The sequence below is a fragment of the Pogona vitticeps genome, chromosome 1 (genome assembly GCF_051106095.1).
Source record: "Pogona vitticeps strain Pit_001003342236 chromosome 1, PviZW2.1, whole genome shotgun sequence".
NCBI lineage: Eukaryota > Metazoa > Chordata > Lepidosauria > Squamata > Agamidae > Pogona > Pogona vitticeps.
Window position 1 is genome coordinate 329103890 of NC_135783.1, and position 22003 is coordinate 329125892.

Genomic DNA, 22003 nt, shown 5'->3' on the forward strand with positions numbered 1-22003 from the left:
AACATATCACAACTAAGCACTCTTTCAAGCCAGAATCATTCTGGCTTGAAAGAGTAGACACGCCTCCTCCCCCCCCCCCCGCACTTATGTATTGTTAAAGTGTGTGTCACAGAAAAAAAGGGGGAAAGAAGGGACGTGCTTGCATAAAATTTGGTGATTTACAGATAACATGTTAAATCTAATTGCCAGAAAGACTAGAGCAGACCCATTTAATCAGTGGGATTTTCGTAAGTGCTAGTGTACCATTCAACAATTTAACCAATGGGTCCATTCTAAATGGGACTGGTGATGAGATTTGGGCTGTAGAGGCAAAGTTTCATATAATTAATATAATTTAAATAAAAATGTAAAATATTTCACTGTAGTCACAGACTCTGACCTGGTTACCCCTTCAGTTTCCTGTGATATTTATTGCTAGTGACAGGCAAATTCAATGTTCCTGCTGTCCATTCTAATGGCTACATGTATATTACTTTAGATTTAGACTTGAGCAGCCTTCAAAAAGAGGATTCCTTTAAATAGAAGACTATCCTCTGTAAAACAGCACAAATTGTTACCTCACTTTTCAATCTATATACTGATAGCAAGAAGAAGACATATTTTAGGGCAACTTTGGACACTCCCAGGTAGATGCTTTAATGGTTGCTGGACATACATTCTTGCACACCTGATATTTTCAGCGTAACAGAGACTTTGCTGATCTTTGTGCTAAGCCAAATAGTAGATACTGACACTGGAGGGATACATTCCTCAGTAGTTCAAACAGCAGATACTTAAGTGCAACAGTCTGACCAAAAGAGCAAAGTCGGAAAAATTGGGCAAAACTCTGGAAAACATATAAATTGAGCCTATGTGCTCCAGACCATTAAGCGCAATGGGACTTTAAAATTTTGTTTAGTTACAGACTGTAGCTCTCCCCACCCCCAACATTGTTTGCATCATTAATTTAAAATAAACTAGTTATTTATTTATTGAATTGCTAAAATGTTACAAATAAGGTGAGCTTTCCAGTTCTCTAGAACTTTTTAATAGGCAAAAATGATACAAAATCTGGTTAAGGCCAACTTTTATTTGCTTTAATCTCCAAATATAAATATTTTAATATAATATTTGAAAATATTTTAATAGATTTTTTTCCCAGCCTTAACTCTACATTTTATGCCAACTTTGCTTGTTTAAGAGTTCTGTAGAACTCAAAAGCTCATGCTATTTTTAACTTCTCAGTGGTCCAATAAATATATCACTGTGAATGGGTTCGTTGGTTGCGGAGTGCGACCCCTGTCTTGGTGCCGGAATAAGAGTCGGAGGCTGATCCATATTTTTAACACAACTGGATTTATTCATAAACAAAGTTAACTCCATGGGCTCGAACAGGTCCATCAAACTTAACTCAGGCAACGGATGGTAACGCCGCACCTTAACTTCAGGTGTTAGTATATCAGTCCTTACAGAGGGGTGGGACCAAACCGCTCCTTGTTGGTCATGGGCCTCAGAGGAGTGCTCCTCACTGCACACACCGTCCCATAGCAAGGGTGTCTCGCCCAGTCTCCCTCTCGCTGGGGCTGGAGTAATGAGGGACTGGGACGGATCACCCTCCTCTCCCCACACTGGTTGTGGGGGTAGACCACCACAGTCCATTCCAGAGCTCTAGTTCACCTGCTCCTGCGTGCAAGTCCTTTGGGTCAGGCAAGAGCCCTCCACCAGCTTGTAGATTTGGGAACTCATGCCTCAGTGTAGCAAAACCGTCCTGTCCCATGCTCCAGTCGGTTTGCACACCACGATCTTTCTTGTCAGGGTGGGTGCCCGTTAAGATCTTGAATGTTCGCGCCTCTTCCCCCTCTTTTATATCCTCCCACACAACTAAGTCTAGCTCCTCCCCTTTCTCGTCAGCTAGACACACTTCCAGCCTTTCCTGCTCTACTCCCGGCTCGGGTTCTATACCCACCAGCACACCTTCAACACATCCCCCCCCCTTCTACAGCATTCGGTTGTGAGGAGGACGGCGCACTCTCTCCTTCACCTTCACAATCACCAGGCTTAAACTTTGGTTTCTATGGATGGATCACACTGTTATGCCGTTGCTGCATGATTGAAGCAATGCATTTGCTGGAAAAGACAACAATGCTGGGAATAGTTGAAGGCAGCAAGAAAAGAGGAGGAGTGAATGTGAGATCAATCAAGTCGGTAAAGGAATATACAAGACCTGACCAAGATTGTTAATGATAGGAACTTCTGGAGGTCAGTAATTCATAAGGTTACCATAAGTTAGAAGTAACTTGATGGCACGTAACATCAACAGAAGCTGCTGCTGACTTTATATCCTGTATTAGTGGGATTTCTCCACTGAATTTATGTCATTTTGGGGGACTTAAATACCCATCCTGTCTCCATTCCCTATCAGATCAACTGCTAGAAGGATTTGTAGGTGAATTTGCCTAAAAATAGCAGATGTTATTGGAAGACCTGGAAACTATCCTATGTACCTGTGGTTCTTGATTGTGCCAGTTGACCTGCTCTCCCACTCTCCCAAAGGATTGTGATTGCTCCTTCAGATACTAGTTGTGGGTATCAAGTTGTTTTTACCAAGACACTAGATATTTAGTGTAGTGGTTCTAGTCTCCCAGGATGGGATTCTCTTCCCCTTTCACCCTGTGTTTCTAAAGAAATGAAAGGGATTTAAAAAATCTTCTATCAGTTGAAGTCATCGTGATTTTGTTGCGTTGTTTATGAGTATCCTGCTGTGGTTGTTATAATTACTACTGAGAACTAAATAAGGCTGATTGTTTCTCTGCTGTCATTGCAAATGGATTCTCTTTTAGATTTTAAAAGAAATGTTAGAAATATGGGAGAATGATTACTTATACAGGTAATTGTACGTGGGATACCACGTGAAATGGGTAGTATGAAGTGGCTGGGCAAATACTGTAGTTTGTTCATACTGGGACTTTCCTAAGAGCTAGTTGAAACACGCAATATCCCTCTTCAGCCACTAAAGCTCAGTTTTTGCTTCTTTCTGCTTCCCCCCCCCCATTTGAAACAAGGGAAGCCCTCCAGTTTTCATTCCTGGCAAAGCTAAATTAATTCTGCTTCTTCTGAGTCAGTGTAATGACAGAGTGCATGGAAGTCAGTGGTTCATAAAATAAGAATCTGACCCTTCCATCTTCTGTAAATAAATACATAACACAGGAAAAAAACTACATCGGGACCAGAGGTGGGATTCAGCAGGTTCTCACCTATTCTATAGAACCGGTTCCTAAATGTACTGTTGGTTCTTAGAACCGTTTGCTGGCTTGAGATGAATGAAGGAGGAGGGGCCAGGTGACCAGCGACGAGTGGGGGGGAAGGGGGCACAATTAGCTGCCTCCCTTCCCGTGCCACACTGAGCCGTCTGAGGTGGGGTGGGGGTGAGAGAGACAGAGCCCTGGAAAGAGCAGAGGCATCACTGGGGGGAAAGGGGGGAGGATGACTCCTTGAGGGGTGGTGATTGACAAGGCATGTGGGCAGGACACAGGGAAAAAGTTTTGGAGTGAGACCGCTTCAGTCAAACACCCAACCGTCCTCGTTTTACTATGATTTTTTTCAAGTTAAAGGTACCACATAAGACTGTTGCTCTGCCTAGAAACAGTTTTTTTAAAAAATATCTGAGAGAATATCCAATGCATGAACCAGTGACGGTCTCACTGATCCACGCAGGCAAGTATGCAATAGAAAAGTCACTCACACCACAAAGAGATCAAACCTCCAAGCCTCATTTAGAATAGCAAAAAACTTTTCCTCCTGCCTCAAAACTGACAATTTTGGGAGACAAATGGCACACATATGGCCCACTCTGTTAGAAGGAGGAAGACAGCTATCAGTATTTTAACACTAGTAAGATTTACTATTCTTGAAGGCCATATATCCAGGTCCAAGAAAAGAAAACACATAAACATATAAATAGATAAGGGGAATTGAAACTCTTCTCTCAGAAGCGGCCGCTGAGGGTGAGTGGGGGAGGTGGAGCCTGCCAGGGCTCTGAGGGAAGCCATCATCACCACCAGCGCCTCCACCAACACCAACACCCCTCAAAGCGACTGGTGAGGAGAAGCAGTGGGTGCGGGGTGGAGGGCAAAGATGGAGGAGGAGGAGACCTCAGAGGAGTCAGTAACTGAAGGACTGATTTAGGTGGTGGGGTTGAGGTGGAGTGGTGACAGATTGAAAAGAGACCATACCTTCCAAGCCAGAAGGAAGTGTGTGTGGGGGGGAGAATAACTCCACAACAGGTGCATAAAGGCGGCCTCCAGGTAACAACAAGCAGGGCTATCAGTCATTTCAGGAGCAGGAAAGGGGAGGGAAGCAAATTTTGCTGGTGAGTTATAGGGTGAAATAGGAGGTAAAGGGAAGGAGAGATGTGTCAGTTCTCTGTCAAACTTGGTCATAAGCACCCACTGTGAGGTGTGTGTTTGTGTGTGTGTGTGTTTGGCACATGCCCATAGTGAGGGTAACAGCAGCGGTATGCCCAAACAGATACACTGTTTGCGCATACCGCTGGGAGACCACTGTGGAAGAAACCCTCATCGGATCCACTGTCCTGGGCATTTATTTATTTATTTATTTATTTATTTGTTTGTTTGTTTGTTTGTCATTAGGACATAGAACCTGTTGTTAATGTATTCGAATCCCACCACTGATCGGGACAATTTTGAAGCAGGGAAATGATACTGAGGAAGAAGCTACAGTACACTCCTCCGAAACTCTTCTCAGAATATCAATAGTTCTTCTATCTTTGTTCCAAAAAGACTGCCAGAATATTGCTATGTATATATGTTACACATACTGTATTTCCAGATAGCATCTCCTCTGCTCTCTCAGTGCACTGAGTTCACTGGCTCTCTTTCATCTATAGACTAGAGATATTAAAAGACAAGGGAGCAACAAGATATGTATTTGTTCTGCTGTTTGTGACATGTTCTTCACTGTTACTTGCTATATTTATTTTACTGGCTGCATGACTTTAGTGCTCATTGTTAAGTCCTCTTGATCTTTTGGTATGAGTATGATGCAGTATATTTTGTTCAGCTGTCAAGGCTTGTGTTTTTTGTAGCATTTCTGCTTGCATTATTGTATCCTGTGTTGCGGGCTATTTCCATATGACATCACTGATTGTGTGCAAGTGAGCATGATGTGGGTGTGACCCCTGCTTCTTTTATCTGCCTTTTCCTCATACTGTTAGGCATTACAACTGCAATACAAGTTGTAAATTGTGTGTGTTGTATACACACAAATGCATAGAGGATCCCTGTATCTATGGGACTGGTTTCCACAGTTTCAGTTATCCATGGTTTATTGCAGCCCTATACACAATATACAAGAGAGTGGGATAAAGTTCACATGGTCCACCCTTTATATGTTGTATATAGGATTCACTACTATCTGCAGGTTCAGCTGTTTGTGGTAGCTTGTGGAACGAATCCTCTACGGATATAGGAGTCCTACTGTGTATATTATTTATTTATTTATTATTTCAATTTAATATACTGCTCCCATTAGTGCCTCAGCACTACTATAGGTGGTTCACAATAAAATACACAATCAAATAATTAATATGATAAAAACTTAAACAATCTAACCACATAAAAACAGAGGGTGTCGGAGCATTAATAAAATATGAAACAGAAAATGAGAAAAAATACAGATAACAAAGGACTGGATGGAGATGTAAGAATAAATCAACTCAACTAGGGTTGTATTAGAAGACCTCCATAAAGAGCTATGTCTTCAATTGCTTCTTCAATTTTGCCAGGGAGGGGCCAGGTGAAGCTCCTCCAGAAGCTGATTCCACGAAGTTGGAGCCACTAGTTTAGCACTATAGCACTGATACAGCACTGATTGAAATGCTTACCAGGTCTTGTCAATCTGGGACTATTTCACTAGCTAAATATTTAAAAAATGGGATACTGAATGTTAGAGAAAGAGGCAAATAAACAGGTGCTTATAATAGCAAAGAAGGATGAGAGGAAAAGGGGGCTGTTTGGAACAAATCCTCCTGGGATATTTAAACATTTTTGTGTAGATTAATTAACATCAGCACAAAACAACATCTGCTGTACAACAACAGATACAACCCTGTGAAAATAGCAACCAAAAAAAGAGAAGATAAATGGAAGAGTAACAGTAATGAGGCAATAGGAAATTGAGTAGCTGGGAAAGCTTTTTTAACTGACTCTGAAAGAATTTCAGAAATAATCTTCAGTCTGGAAACAATGTCTTACACTGGGAGACATTCATTTAACTCCTCAGAGAGAAGTCTATGTTTGCAACTGCTACCTTAGAAAGTTGGAAAGTCTGGCAGAAAATGTCAGCAGCGGAACAGCTGCTGCTTTGGCTAAGGGATCACTGCATAAATACATATGAGTGTTACAACAAATAGCAGCTGATCAGTTCCTTTTCAATATATGCTCATTTATATTAAGCCATTCCAATTAAATAAAGTCTCTTTCCAAATGTATTGCCTTTTTTTAGCTCCCAGGAATAGTTTAATCTTTCCGCTAAATCAGGTTGACAGACAGTGCACAGGGGTCAATGAGTATATTTTAAAATGTTTATGACCTGAAGCAAAGATACTTGGTTCAGCTGCTGATAATAGTGTAATCAAATCCAGTAGCCCTTTGAAACACAGATGTTGTAGTTACAGAGGAAGTACAAAAATGCAATTAAATTAAGGATCAGATATTGAGATCTGTACATAAAACATAGAAACACATAGGCAAAGCTTTCTGTGTTGGAAAATTGATATACAGATTACAGGTGCTTCTAGAAAGTATTAGAACAAATTGTCAGGCTCAGAAAACAATCTTCTCTCTATCATGTATGTTATGAGTATTGAAATGGGGTTGCTATTTTCCCCATGATTTTTGTTTAAAAGTTTTTAATTAATATTTTAAGGCAACACTAAGAAAACACTACTGTACTTTGATCCTGATTCAACCGCAAAATGTAAAAACCCATAAAGTTAGGTTATTGCTTCTATTCAGATGACTTGAATCTCTCCAAAATATTTTAAGATTTTGAAGATCAAGCCTGTGTGTTGCTTTGCTAACCAATGATAGGAACAGGAATAATATTTCTATAAATCGGTCTTTATCTTACATTCTGCTACCAAGTCCTCTTTGTTGGACTTTGCTATCAGTTGGCATACTTGCAGCTCCAATGGGAATTTTGAATCTATGACTGTGATAGGAACCAGATGGAAAAGGCTTCTGGAGTTAACCTCAAGGCAAAATACGGAGCCAGAGGCAGTTCGTGTCGTTCTGGCAACTCCTGTGGCATTGCTGGAACCAGTTGTATCCGCTCTTGCCTTTCCACTGGACTATTTCAGTGACGTAGAGAGGGGGGATTTGCTGCTTGGGTAACAGCCTATCCTCCATATTAATTTACTCAGACTTCGTGCTCTGGAGAGGACACTCCAGCTTCGCATACAGCGTCGAAACAACACGGAAAGGGATTGTCACTCTCGAATTGGCCTTCTCAGCCACAGTAGATGCTTTTCTAAGTCCTCCATACAGAGCACATTACCATAGTCTCTCGAGACTGAGGGATGCTTAACCTATCTAATCTAATCTGATAGGAACCGAAGAGAGTGCCACAGTGAGATAACAGAGGCACAATCCAAATCCTTTATTGATTTTTTTAATGAAACATTTAAAAACTGGCTTCTACTTTTGTAGTAAAATTAGATTTAATTATTCCATGCTAAACATGATGTATAAGTATGAGTAAAATGATACCAGGTGCATATTTTAAAAGCCAAATAAATAATAAAACCATAAAAACTGTTCTTTGTCATGGAATGTCAGGAGATCCCAACAAGAAAAGGAGTCCAAGAAGGGTGGGAGCTTCTTTAAAAAATAAATTCTAAAGGCACAACTCCAACAAGAAGAAAAGGGGAAAGGCAACAAAAAAGGCCAGTGTGGCTTCCCAAAAAGCTCAGGGAGGACCTACAAACCAAAAAAGACATGTACAGGAGATGGAAAGAAGGCCAGGCCACCAAGGATGAGTACAGACAAGTAGCAAGGAAATGCAGGGATGGCATTAGGAGTGCAAAAGCTAAGAATGAGCTGAGGTTAGCTAAGGACACTAAAAGCAATAAAAAAAGCATTCTTCAGGTATGCGAGTAGCAAAAGACAAACAAAAGACATAGTGACACAGCTCCACAATGGAAATGGAAAAATGATAACAGAAGACAAAGAAAAGGCAGAGGTGCTCAATTCCTATTTTAGTTGTCTTTTCCCATAAAACAATCTATGGACTTCCAAACAAATTGGAAGTGCAAGGGGGGGAGAACAGGATTGCAGCTGCAGATTGATAAACAAATAGTCAAGGAATACCTTACCACCTTGAATGAGCTCAAATCTCCAGGGCTGGATGAACGGCATCTGAGAGTACTGAAGGAACTGGCTGAAGAACTCTCAGAACCACTATTCATTATTTTCTTGAAATAATGGGAAACGGGGGAGGTGCCAGAGGATTGGAGGAGGGCTACTGTTGTCCCTATCTTCAAAAAGGGCAAAAAAGAGGAACTGCGGAATTACAGGCCAGTCAGTCTGACATCAATCCCAGACAAAATTCTGGAACAGATAATAAAGCAGTCATTGTGCAAGCACCTAGAAAACAATGCAGTAATAACAAGAAGCCAACACAGATTTGTCAAGAACAAATCCTGCCAAACTAATTTGATCTTGTTTTTTGGTCAGGTCACCTCCCTGATAGACAGAGGGAATGCTGTAGACATAGTATATATTGACTTCAGCAAAGCTTTTGACAAAGTGCCCCATGATATCCTCATTAGCAAGCTAACTAGGTGTGGGCTGGATAGATGAAGTGTCGGGTGGATATACAGTTGGCTACAGAATTGGACTCAGAAGATAATGATGAATGTGTCCTTCTCTAAGGAGGTCATAAGGGGGGTACCTACAAGGCTCAGTCCTAGGCCCAGTGCTCTTCGATATCTTTATTAATGACTTGGATGAGAGAGTGCAGGGAATGCTTGTCAAATTTGCACATGAAACCAAATTGGGTGGAATAGCTAATAAATACCCTAGAAAACAGAAACAAAATTCAAAATGAACCTTGATAGGATGGAGCATTGGGCCAAAAGCAACAGAATGAAATTCAACAGGGATAAGTGCAAAGTACCACACCATGGAAAAAGAACCAATTGCACAGTTGCAAGATGGGGGATACCTAGTTCAGCAAAACTACAAGTAAGAAGAATCTTGGAATTGTCGTAGATCACAAGTTAAGTATGAGCCAACAGTGTGATGTGGCTACAAAAAGGCTAATGCTATTTTAGACTGCATTAATAGAAGTATTGTTTATAATTCCCACGAGGTGCTAGTCCCCCTCTATTCAGCACTGGTTAGGCCTCACCTCAAGTATTGTGTCCAGTTCTGGACACCACACTTCAACAAGGATGCTAACATTGGAACAAGGTTGATCAAGGGGCTAGAAACCAAGCCTTATCAGGAAAGGCTGAAAGAATTGGGTATGTTTAGCCTTGAGAAAATAAGGCTTAGGGGTGATAATATTTGAAAGGCTGTCATGCACAGGAGGGACAAGATCTGTTCTTGACCATCCCAGAGTGCAGGACACGCAACAATGGGCTCAAGTCAAAGGAAGCCAGATTTTGATTGAATATTAGGAAAAACTTCCTAACTGTTAGAGCAGTACGACAGTGGAACCAGTTACCTTGGGAGTTGGTGAGTGCCCTCACACTGGAGGCATTCAAGAAAAACTTGGATAATCACTTGGCAGATACAGACTGAGGAGAGGGGGGATGCAGCCGAAGGGGAAAATTTTTAAAAATTCACAAAATCAAATTTCTAAAAAGAAAAACAATATTGGATATTGTGATGAAACAGTTACATTTCATGTACTGTTTGATTTGTAGTTTCTGTTTTACTTCCAAGGGCGTGTGTTAGAGGTGTCCTGGCTGGGGTGGCAGGAGTGGCTGACGGCCAATGGGCAGTCTCCAGCTGGAGATAAGGAGATGGGCGGAGCCTCTCGCTACCTCTCTTGCCTGTGGGCTGTGCTGCTCCATGGGAGAGCCGCTCTGAGGAGGCAGAGACAGGAACTCAGAGATAGGTAGATTGTGTTGGGGTGGTGGTGTTCTGCTTTGTTAGAGTCTGTGTGTTCCCAGGCCGGGTGGTTTTGATTTCATTATTTATTTATTTTCGTTTGCAAGTTTAGTTTCATTTTGTTTATGAATATATTTTATATTTCATTTCAGTTTAGGAATGGTTATGAAATGTCATCTCAAAAATCTGGAGCTCAAAAACGCAAGGAAAAACAGAAACGTGATGACATTAATAAAAAGATTCGGCAGACGCTTTTTCAATTTGGTGTTAAATGCAAAACAAGCAAAACTAACCAAAATGAAACTTTAAATTCAGAACTATGTGAAACAAGTGCAGAACTGAATCAAAGGTCAGCATCCCATGAGGCCAGTTTGGATTTTCAAGAAACATCAAATCACGTAAATTCTCAGTTTAAAGATTTAGATAAACAATTGAATGTTAGTGGTGAGAGTACTACACTTTCTACAGATTCTGGCCATGGAAAACATAGTGAAGAGAAGAGTAGGTCAAATATTGGAAATTATATTGGACTGATAACAGAGGTGCCTTCTCAATTGGATATAGAAAACGATGTTATTAAAGGTCATACTGGCTTTCCTAAAACATTTCCCAAAGATATAGATAACCAGGTTTTTCCTGAAAGTATTCTAATCTGTCGAAGTTTAAATGGTGAAAAACATGACCGAGATTGGCTTGTCTGGAGTGAAGTTAAACAAGCATTATTTTGCTTTCCTTGTCGATTATTTTGGAACAACATTTGTTGCAGCATTAGCTCAGCATCTAAGTCTGTGCTTGCATCAACAAAAGGATGGTCAGCAACTAAAAAGTGGTGAAAATTATGTATTCGCATCCCAGAACATGAGAGAAGCAATAGTTATAGGCAGTGATATCTGGCTTGGCAAGAACTTGAAAGGTGCCTCTCATATGGCAAATGCATTGACAGTCTATTGGAGGCATCAATTGAAACAGAATCTGCCAAGTGATACAACATTATGAAACGAATCATTGATGTTGTACTATTCCTCAGTGAAAGGGGCTTGCTTTGCATGGCAGTCCCCAGTGCATTGGTGAAAAAGACAATGGGAATTTTCAGGTCATAGAGTTGTTGTCTCATTGGGATCCAATTCTAAAAGAACATGTGTTGCGAGTTAAACAGTCACAAGAAAAGGGAGAGCAACTTCAAGTACATTATCTCAGTGCTGATTCCCAAAACAAGTTAATAGCTGAATGTTCCTCACTTGTAAAGCAACACATGTTGGAGGACAGGAAAACTGCAAAGTACTTTGCTATTACTGTTGATTGCATGCCAGATTCATCCCATGTTGAACAAGCAACATTTTTGGGTGTTATGTAATACCATACGAAAACCACTATGAAATTGTAGAAAGATTTTTAGTTTGTTGACACAAACCATAAAACATGATATGACATAGCACAGATGATATTAGAAATATTGAAAGAACATGATATACCACTGTCGGACTGTTGTGTACGGGGCTATGACAATGCAGCCAACATGGCAGGAAAATATAAAAGTGTACAAGCAAGAATACTTGAGCAATGTGAACCAGCTTTATTTTCACCATGTGGATGCCACACACTTAATTTGTGTGGAAATGATGCCACAGAATGCATTAGTGAAGCCATAACATACTTTGGAACTGTACAAACTGTTTTCAACTTGTTTAGTTCTAGTCCACAACTATGGGAAATCTTGCAGAAGTGTATTGGCTGTTCTCTTCAAGGCATGTCTAACACACGATGGTCAGACGGTGTTGATAGTATAAAGCCCTTTGTAGCCCACCTGCCAGGCATCAAATTAGCATTAGAAAACCTCTTGGAGTTGAACCTAAGCGTCAAAACAAGAACATAGATTAATGGAGTTTTGTCTTATGTCACATCCTTCATTTGTGTGATGTCTGTTGTATGATACAGAGTATTAGTTCCAGTTGATATCTGTAACAAGGTTATTCAGTCCAGAAATGCAATGCTGGATGTCGGAGTGTCCAAGTTTAAAAGCTTTTTCAGAACTGACAGATCTTCAGAACAGCTAGAAAAATATGTGGAGCGAAGCTAAGCATGTTGCTTCTAATTTGTGTCTAGAAGTGAAACTCTCTAGAACTCGGAGTCAGGGAGAAGCAAAATGCAAAATGGATGAATCCCCCGAAGAAGGATATTTCAGAAAGTCTGTCTTCTGTGTAATATTGGATAATGTTATTGAACTGACGGTTTCAATGCTGCAGTGAACATTTCTGAGAAGTTCAGCTTCCTCTGGAAGTACCTGTCAATTCCTCAAGATGAACTGAAAGAAAAATCAAAATTACTGGCAGATCAATATCCTGTTGATATCAGTGAAGATCTTGTAATGGAGATAAGTCATTTGCCATCTGTCCATCAAGCAAATTTTGGAGAGGGCCAACTGAGTCCATTGGAGCGACTGAATTGCTTGGAAAAGAAACAAGCTAGGACTCTTTCCAAATATATGTGTCTGCCTCCATATTCTGTTAATAATTCCTGCCACTGTCACCTTTGCAGAGCGCTCATTCAGCAAAATAAAGCTGATAAAAATTATCCAAGATCGACTAGGTCACAGGCGCAACTGGTAGATTTAGCAAGACAGTATTGAGTCTGGTCTTGCAAAAACAATTTTATTTATTTATTTATTTAATTTATATGCCGCCCACTCTACCCAAAGGTCTCTGGGTGGCTTACAACGATTAAAATTCAATTAAAATACAATAAAAGATAAAATGATTAAAATACAATTAAAATTGCTATTAGGACCCACAGTTGATGTTATTTCAATTAAAAGCCTTCAATTAAAATTGATATGATTTGCAATGTTGTCAGGAAAAAGGCTAGGAAAGCACCTTTGTTTAGCAGAATATAAATACCATTACATCTCAACTATAACTGTTATAAGCTTGTAATCTAGTATTAAATTCATTGCTTATGTATATTGTTTCATTATTGTTTATATACTAACATGTACAGTACTGTATTATTGTTTTTATTATCTTTTACAGAAGTACCTGTACTCTTTTTAATATATTTGCAAGTATGTTTGAAGGTAATTAATAAATGTACAATTATGACATTATTTACGTGTCCATGTGTAGGTGAGGGGGCCATATATTAGTCTTGTTCCAGCACTTAGTAATCCTCTCAGGGGCCCTGGGTAGATACGCTTTGATTGTAGTATTCCTGTGTTGAGCAGGGCGTTGGACTTGATGGTCTTTGTAGACCCCTTCCAACTTCACTTTTCTATGATTCTATGAGACGACACTTCGAAATATTTTACATTACTTTCTGTTTCCATCATCTTTTTGGGGGGGCGGGGTGTATCTTGAGGAAAGGGCGCAATTTTAAAGCTACTGTAGAAACACAGCCAAAGAAAAACGAGGGCAGAAATGTTGTATTGAGAGGAACAGCTTAACTGCAGCCTGAGCTTTTTCAGATTACAATCCACTACTTCAGGAAGAGTCTGAACTCGGGGAAAACGCAACAGCAAGATAAATATATTAGTCTTAAACACAAATATAATATTTGTGTTTTTCTTGCAGATGCTTAAGCGGTTTAGCACGGCTGGCTCTTTGAAAGAGAAACAAGGACTTTTACATGTGTTTTAAAACTTCGCAAAAAGAGGAAAAAAGGAAAACATTTCTTTCTCCTCTAGGAGACTTGCCTATGGACAAGTTATTTCCTCTCTTTCTTGTTTAGGGTTGCCATAACAACCGCCTTGGGGGAAAAAAACCAACCACCTGCCCCACACCTGCGCCTCAAACGAGCGCTTGAGGGCGGCTCCACGAGGGACGTTTCCCTGGGCGGGGAGAAATCCTCTCATGGATACCTTACCAAGCCGTTCTTTAAGGCGACACTAGCTCCAGCCGCTGGGCCAGGCGGCCGCGACGGCCCTTGTCCCCCCTCTCCCACCCCACCCTTGTGGCTCTCGGTTTGTTGAGGCCCCCAAAGCGGGGCTCCCTTTCTCCTCCAGACCCTGTCTCTCGGCCGCCCGTCCTGCCCATCCTCTTTTCTCGCCTTGACCAGCAGGGGGCGCTGCGGGCGGAGGCCTTTTTTCGGATCTGGGCCGAAAAACTCGTTCTCCTGCCGAGGCTCCGACCAGCAACGGGTTGGGCCTACTTTGTTTCGGGGAGAGCGGGACCAGCGGCGCTTTGGCCGGATCGGTAGCGATGGAGATCGGCACCGAGATCAGCCGTAAAATCCGGGTGAGGCTGGCAGAGAGAGGGGGGGCACGCTCAGAAAGGGCAGCCGAGCGGGGGGGGGCTAGGATTAAAGAATGACTCCCTCCACCCCCACACCGTGGTGGGCCCAAGCCCTGCTAGCCCAGACCGGCGACCCGAAGGCGAGACGAGGGAGGTCCCTTTGCCTGAAGCTGGCAATGGGCAGAAGCGAATGGGCCTTCTCTGTGGCTCTCGGTCCTAAGTTCATTCGTAGCCGTCTCCTTCCTTTCCCCCGCTTTCATTCGGCCTATAGAAATTCATGGAGGCTTCCAGAGCCATAGAGAAGCATAGAAAGAAAATTATCCTGGCCTTTTTGCTTTTTGTATGTTTTACAGACCTCTGTGGGCACATTTTCCTAAATTTCCTATAGCCGCCTATATGAGATTGCCTCGTATTTCTTAAGAAATAGTTCTACCTCCCCTATCTCAAAAGTGTCAATAAGAAACTTCCGCGTGTTTTTTTTTTATTTTTAGAAAACGAACTGACCCTCAGGCATATTGATGCACATATCTTCTGGAGAATGTCAGCTTTTCACTTGGCAATCTAAGTATGCACAAATGGGGTGTCAGGTGATGTCTGTAGGATGAGTAGCATGCAGAACACTTGTAAGTGTGCTTATTAATAAATTAAGTTATTCAGAAAGAAGCCTAGTTAAAAAGATTATCTTCCAACTATGAACATACGAAGACGGTTGCCTGCCCTTTGGTTTACTTAGCTAAGTTCTGTCTGCACAACTTTCAGCAGCTCTCCTGAGTTTATATAATGATGATGATGATGTTGTGGATGTGCTGTCAAGTCACTTCTGAGTTATGGTGACCCTTTTTAGGGTTTTTTAGGTAGAGAGTATTCAGACGTGGTTTACCATTTCCTTCTTCTGGGGGTGCCCTTGGAATGTGCAGCTTGCCCAAGGCCACACAGAATGGCTCTTCTCATAAGAGGCCCAGTGGGGAATCAAACTCCCAACCTCTGGCCCTGTTGCCAGAGACCTAAACCACTGAACTATCTGGTTATATAGGCCAGTGGTTCTTAACCTTTGTTACTCGGATGCTTTTGAACTGCAACTTCCAGAAACCCCAGTCAGGACAGCTGGTGGTGAAGGCTTCTGGGAATTGCAGTCCAAAACTCCTGAGTAACCCAAGGTTAAGAACCAGTGATATAGGCAAAGGTTTTTCCCCATTCTCTGCTTCAATACACTGGCGATTGGAACTGACACCTTCTGCGTGCAACGGATGTACAGTACTGTATTGCTGAATGATAGCTCTTCTTCCTCAGTGTGTCAGTAACTGTGCATAGAATTACAACTATAGGATAATGATGGGAATCTGGTCAAGTTATTTTGATACTATGAAATTGGAAAACAGACTTGTAATCCATGGTAATAATCAGCATTGTCAGGTTTCCAAGGAGGTAGGATAAGTAAACTAAAATTAATACACTGTTAATATATTTCTACAAAACAGTTTTGCATTAATGTAAAAATAAGAAGACACTTGTTATTCTTTGGTTTTCAGAAGCTTCTTTGTTCACACATCTTTTAAACTCCAACCAAATCTGATTAATGATTGGGCAAACATTAGTGTAGCTACAAATATACAAGCAAATGCCATTCACAGTACTGTACATTGTTGTCATTATGCCATTCATGACACAATTCGTACTAAACAAAATTCCCAGAGCATGAGTTCATAAAAATTATGAACGGATGCAACTGCAATATATCTGTGGAAAATGAAATTAGAGGAAGAACATTATTAACACACATTTTTTGACTTTATAAGACAAAGTTCACATCACAGTGTGCTAATTTTGAGAGTAACTCCATCAGTAGAGACAGACCTTTGTAGAAATCTACAAAGTCAGCAAAGTCAAGTATATTTTTTCATTTCCCTTCACAATGTTGCAGCAACAGGAAAGGATGCATAGAACACTGGTTCTTAACCTTGGGCTACTCAGGAGTTTTGGACTGCAACTCCCAGAAAATTAACATGTATATAAGTGGACCAGAGCGATAGAAATATCTAACAGAATAACATTCATTGGCAGTTTAGAAGTGTATCGGCAGTTTAAAAATGTATCATATAACTGAACAGTTCGAAGGATTCACAGGAGCACACATATTAGTTGTCCGTGAATCTGGAAAAAATGTTGCTGTTAAAAGTATGCATTTATTTCAAACTACCCCTCCAAAAAAGCAACTGCCTATGCATGTTTGTTTAGGAGTAAGGCCATTGCATTATTCTTGGATAATTAATTATAGAATTCTGATCAAAATGTCATTGATGAAGTAAAATTTCTCAGTGTTGAAACTCATAGTTTTTAAAACGCTATATAGAATCATAGCAAAAACAATTAAACATATTCAGCTCAAAAGGAAGATTAAAAACAGTTTAAAAAAATTAAAAATGTGCAAATTAATAAACAATGCATTCCTGAGACACTTACAGCTTAAAAGCCTGTGCTAAGAGAAAGGTCTCCCGGCTTCCCATGTTCCTCACAATTGGTTGTGCCAGATAATGCTGTTGGGCGTTGCAATCCAACGGCATCTGGGGGGGCTCATTTCACTCACCTCTGTGCAGCTGAATGTCATCCTTACATTTGATAATTTTATTTGTTAAACCCATACTAGTAGTTCACATTTGGATGATTACAGTATGTTATCTTGGTTCATCTGTTCCCCCAAGAACGAAAACTGTATTCAAGCCCTTTTATTCCAGTGCTGTGCTACTTGCAAACTAACTAAACAGCACATTGTTCCCTTGTTTACTGCTACCTTCATTCTCCTTCCATTGTTTTCCATATATGTTGGATCTGAGGTTGTATGCTTCTAATGGCAGGAAGATGACCTCTTGTGCACACTAGTGGTATTATATATATAAATAAATAATTAAAAATGTTGTCATTTATATAAGTTATTCTCTTAAGAACAGACTCATTTAAACCATAGGTTTTGGTCTGAGACTTTTAGAGCAACTTCAGACAACCTTCTGTTTAAAATTGTTTTTTCTTAAGTGACTGTATTTTCCCATCTCTTCATTTAGAGTGCCATAAAGGGAAAGCTGCAGGAATTGGGAGCATATGTTGGTAAGTTTTGTAATAATTTTAGATTTAAAACTGTTCATTTGGTTGAAAAATAGTAAATCATCTTACAAAGCAATCCTACGAACATTATACACTTTGATCCTTTGTTTGATGTAAATTTATTGTTTCTCAGTCAGTTAACAAAGTAGAAGCAGAAAAATGCACTTTAATAGGAAGGAAATGAAACATATAAATTAAAACAGCAACAATAAATTGAAATAGGTATAAAGTCAAAACTGAATTGGTCTGTGGAGTTATGGGCCTGTCATACGGGGAGGGAAGTGTAAGTGGCAGTCTGCTTGTATTGTACTGAAGTAGAACTCTTTATCTCTTAAAATATGTTGCCTATATTTAATACAAAAAAAGCAAAGTGTGCTGCTTATATTACCCCCCCCCCCCAGTGCTTCAAGCACTCTCTGGGTGGTTTACAAGTTAATTATGCAGGTTACACATTGCCCTCCCTCAGCAAGCTGGGTACTCATTTTACCGACCTCGGAAGGATAGAAGGGTGAGTCAACCTTGAGCCGGCTACCTGGGATTGAACCCAGGTCATGAGCACAGTTTTAGCTGCAATGCAGCAGTTTAATCACTATGCCACAAGGCTTTTCTAATACACATGCTTAGGAATTTAGGAATCTGCTGTATTCAAGGCAAAATCCTGTTGCATAGCTACATAGGGTCTAACTCAACTTTTTTGCCCATGGTAGCTACAGTAGCACCAAAGTGGAAGTGCTATCCACAAAGCACTTCTATTGGTGCATTGTGCACTAGTTATAATGGGAAATGTGTGACTGATTACACAATCACAATTGCGCAATTCCCTGTTGACAGGCATAAAACCAAGCACGTTTATGTTACCTGTACATAATTGTTACCTATACATAGTGCAGGATTTTGCCTACTGTGTGAGATCGTTGTTCCATCTAGTCCAGTGTTGTCAACTTTAGCAGCAGCTCTCTAGAGTTTTAATCAGTATTTTTTCCCTAGGCTTACATGATGTTCCTTGATACCCCCTGGTGTTTCTCTTTTCTAGGTACTGAATAGGCTCATAACTGCTTAGCTTCCAAAATCAGACAGGAATAGTGGGTTCAGAGTGATAACAGTGGAATAAAATCATGTTGCATGTATTGTACCTTCTGAAATAAAGTGGTGCCCCGCATAACGGGCGCTCCATTTAACGACCAATCCGCATAGCGATGGTTTTTTTGCGATTGTTTTTGCAATCACATTGCGATGTTTTAAATGGTAAAACATCGCTTTGCGGCGATCGGTAAGCTGTTTCGCTTACCGATTTTCGCATAGCGATGTTTTCCTAACAGCTGATCGGCGTTTCCAAAATGGCCACCAGGTTAAAAAACGGCCGCCCACAGTGTTTTTGCACCCATTCCTCGCTTACCGGGCAGCGAAAATGGCGGCCCTATGGAAGATTTTCGCAGAACTGTGAGTTTTTTGCACATAGGAACACATTAAACGTGTTTTAATGCATTCCTATGGGCTTTTTTGTTCCGCATAGTGACGAATCCGTATAGCGACGATTTTTCTGGAACGGATTATCGTCGTTATGTGGGGCACCACTGTAATTATAATAAACCTGGAAGAAACATTCTCATTAGCATTTTGGAGAGTTGTGCGTTTTAAATATGAAGTGTAATGGATAACTCAGTGGTTGCTCTTAAAACATAATACAGTGGTGCCTTGACTTACGACCATAATCCGTTCCAGAAGATGGACGTAACTTGAAATGGTCGTAAGTCGAAGCACCATTTCCCATTGAAATGCATTGGAACACGATTAATCTGTTCCAGAAGAACAACCCCCCCCCCCCAAAATACAATAAAAATAAAGGACTGCAAGCCCCATATGAATGCTCTGGGGCTTTAAAAAAAATCCAACCCAAAAATAAACAATGGAGCAGGCCCCGAAGGCGCTGGGGATTCAAAACAAAAAAATAAGCAACGAAGCAAACCCCATCGGAAGGTGCTGGGGCTGCTAAATAAATAAATAAATAAATAAACAGAGCAAGCCCCGAAGGTGCTGGGGCTTAAAACAACAACACAGCACAGAAACATAACCCCCAGTCCAAACCCACCCTGCAAAACCCACCCATAACAATTTTTAAAAAGCAGAAAGCAGCACCTTTCTTTACCAGGCAGTCCAAAGCCTCCTCCAACACACTAACTCCAACCGTTGGGGCAAAAGAGCTATAAAGAAGCAGCCTCTTCACCTACCAACGGTTAACAAATTTGAATTCCCTGCCTGGAAGTCCCTGCAAGGGAAATATGCAAGACCCATCAGAAATGGGGGGAGAAAACCCAAAAAGCAACTAAACCCCCAAGACCCATAGGAAATGGGAAAACAAAAACAAACAACCCTTCCAGACCCATCGGAAATGGGGAAAAACACTCCAAAAAGCAACCATACCCCCCAAGATCCATAGGAAATGGGGAAAACAAAAAACAACTCTTCCAGACCCATCGGAAATGGAGAAAAACACTCCAAAAAGCAACCATACCCCCCAAGATCCATAGGAAATTGGGAAAACAAAAAACAACTCTTCCAGACCCATCGGAAATGGGGAAAAACACTCCAAAAAGCAACCAAACCCCTCAAGACCCATAAGAAATGGGGAAAAACACTCCAAAAAGCAACCAACCCCCCAAGACCCATAGGAAATGGGGAAAACAAAAACAACCCCCCAAGACCCATTGGAAACAGGGGGGGACTCCAAAATGCAACCAACCCCCCAAGATTCATCAGAAATGGGGGAAACCCCCCAAAAAACAAAACCCCCAAGACCCATCAGAAACGGGGAAAAACAGTCTAAAAAGCAACCAAACCCCCCAAGATTCATCGGAAATGGGGGGAAGCCCCCAAAGAACAACCCCCCCAAGACCCATTGGAAATGGGGGAAAAACTCCAAAAAGCAACCACCCCCCCCCAAGATCCATCAGAAATGGGGGGAAAACTCAAAAAACAAACAACCGCCCAAGACCCATTACAGCACTTCCCGGCCCAAAACCATGCTGCAAAAACACCCAAAACAGTTTTTAAAAAACAGAAAACAGCACCTTACCTTACCAGGCAGCCTCCTCTGATCGCATACACTCTAACTGCTGGGGCGAAGGAGCTATAAAGAAGCAGCCTCTTCACCACCAACAATTAGCAATTTGAATTTCCCTCCTTTTTCCCTGCCTTTTTGTGTTCGTAACTGGAAGCTGGCCGCAAGTTGAAGCAAAAATTTGCAGCTGGAGCTGGTCGTAAGTCGAAATGGTTGTATGTCAGGACATTCGTAAGTCAAGGCACCACTGTATCCAAATATATTTTTAATTCTTCAAATCAGATGAAGAGCTCCCTGATTATATCATGGTCATGGTGGCAAACAAGAAGAGCCAGGAGCAGATGACAGAGGATCTTTCCCTCTTTCTTGGAAACAACACTGTGAGATTTACTGTCTGGTATGTTTGTCTTCTAATTCCATAACCCCATGATACATTGTTAACTCTGAAACTTGCTGCAGATAATATGAGTACTTAAGACAGGGTGTGTGAATCATAGTGGCTGTACAGCATTGCCAAGTACTGTATAACCAGTCTAGGACAAGAATGTTAAGAATTTTCAGCTGCTGGGAATATATGTGTATAAACCCTGTAAAAGACAAATGGCGGGGTTTGTGTATCTTCTGAACTTAAATGGGAAACTTAATACAATTTTAAGGCCAGTGGCATATTTCTAAATAGTCATCTAATTTTGACTAATTGACAGTATGGTTGACATTCAGATATTTTTTCACATAAGGAATATCACCCATCCTGACATTCCTTGCATCAGGTGATTATGGTGAACTGGATCAGTTCAATCTTAAGCAGTTAAGAGTATGCCACTAATAGGTGATACTTGTAGATTTTGGTACTTCTTCCACTTCTTCCATTTCTGTGTTAAGGTGTGAAATAGAAAGCGCAAGAACATCTGTGTAGTATTGAGTAAAAAGGGATCAAAGAAGATGATGAAGTTCAATCTTGAGTAGGTTAGTTTGTGAATTAATACGTTCACACATTGTTTTTTGTAACAGAGTCTGGGTTTAACCTTGAGATTCTAATGTTTAATGTAACCTGCTATACTGGCTTGAGTTGGACTATAATTCAGAGCATTTAGGTTACAATTTGTGAAATTAGGCTGAGTGCTAGGGATGTACCATTTACAGTGGTGCCTCGCTTAACGAGCACCCCGTTTAACGACAAAACCGCTTAGCGATAAAGAATTTGCGATCGAAAAAGCGATCGCATTGCAATGTTTTAAATAGGAAAAAAACGCTTTGCGATGATCGGTAAGCTGTTTCACTTACCGATTATCGCATAGTGATCTTTTTCCTACAGCTGATCGGCGGTTCCAAAATGGCCACCGGAAAAAAAACATGGCCACCAGCTGTGTTTTGGGACGGATTCCTCGCATACCGGGCAGCGAAAATGGCCGCTGTATGGAGGATTTTCGCTTAAAGGTGAGTTTTTTGCCCATAGGAATGCATTGAAGGGGTTTCGATGCATTCCTATGGGCTTTTAAAAATCGCTTAGC

At 40.9% G+C, this 22003-nt stretch overlaps 1 protein-coding gene across 2 annotated transcripts in view; it reads left to right on the plus strand.

The window, feature by feature from the left end:
* Window positions 1-14184: 14184 nt before the first annotated feature.
* ZC3H14 (zinc finger CCCH-type containing 14) overlaps window positions 14185-22003 on the plus strand; it is a 31046-nt gene continuing 23227 nt past the window's right edge. For both annotated transcript variants that reach the window (XM_020811418.3, XM_072986539.2), the window contains exons 1-3: window positions 14185-14341; window positions 17395-17437; window positions 20775-20889. In XM_020811418.3, coding sequence (XP_020667077.3) covers window positions 14306-14341; window positions 17395-17437; window positions 20775-20889 — 194 coding nt within the window. In that variant the 5' untranslated portion in view covers window positions 14185-14305. The remainder of the gene's footprint in view (window positions 14342-17394; window positions 17438-20774; window positions 20890-22003) is intronic.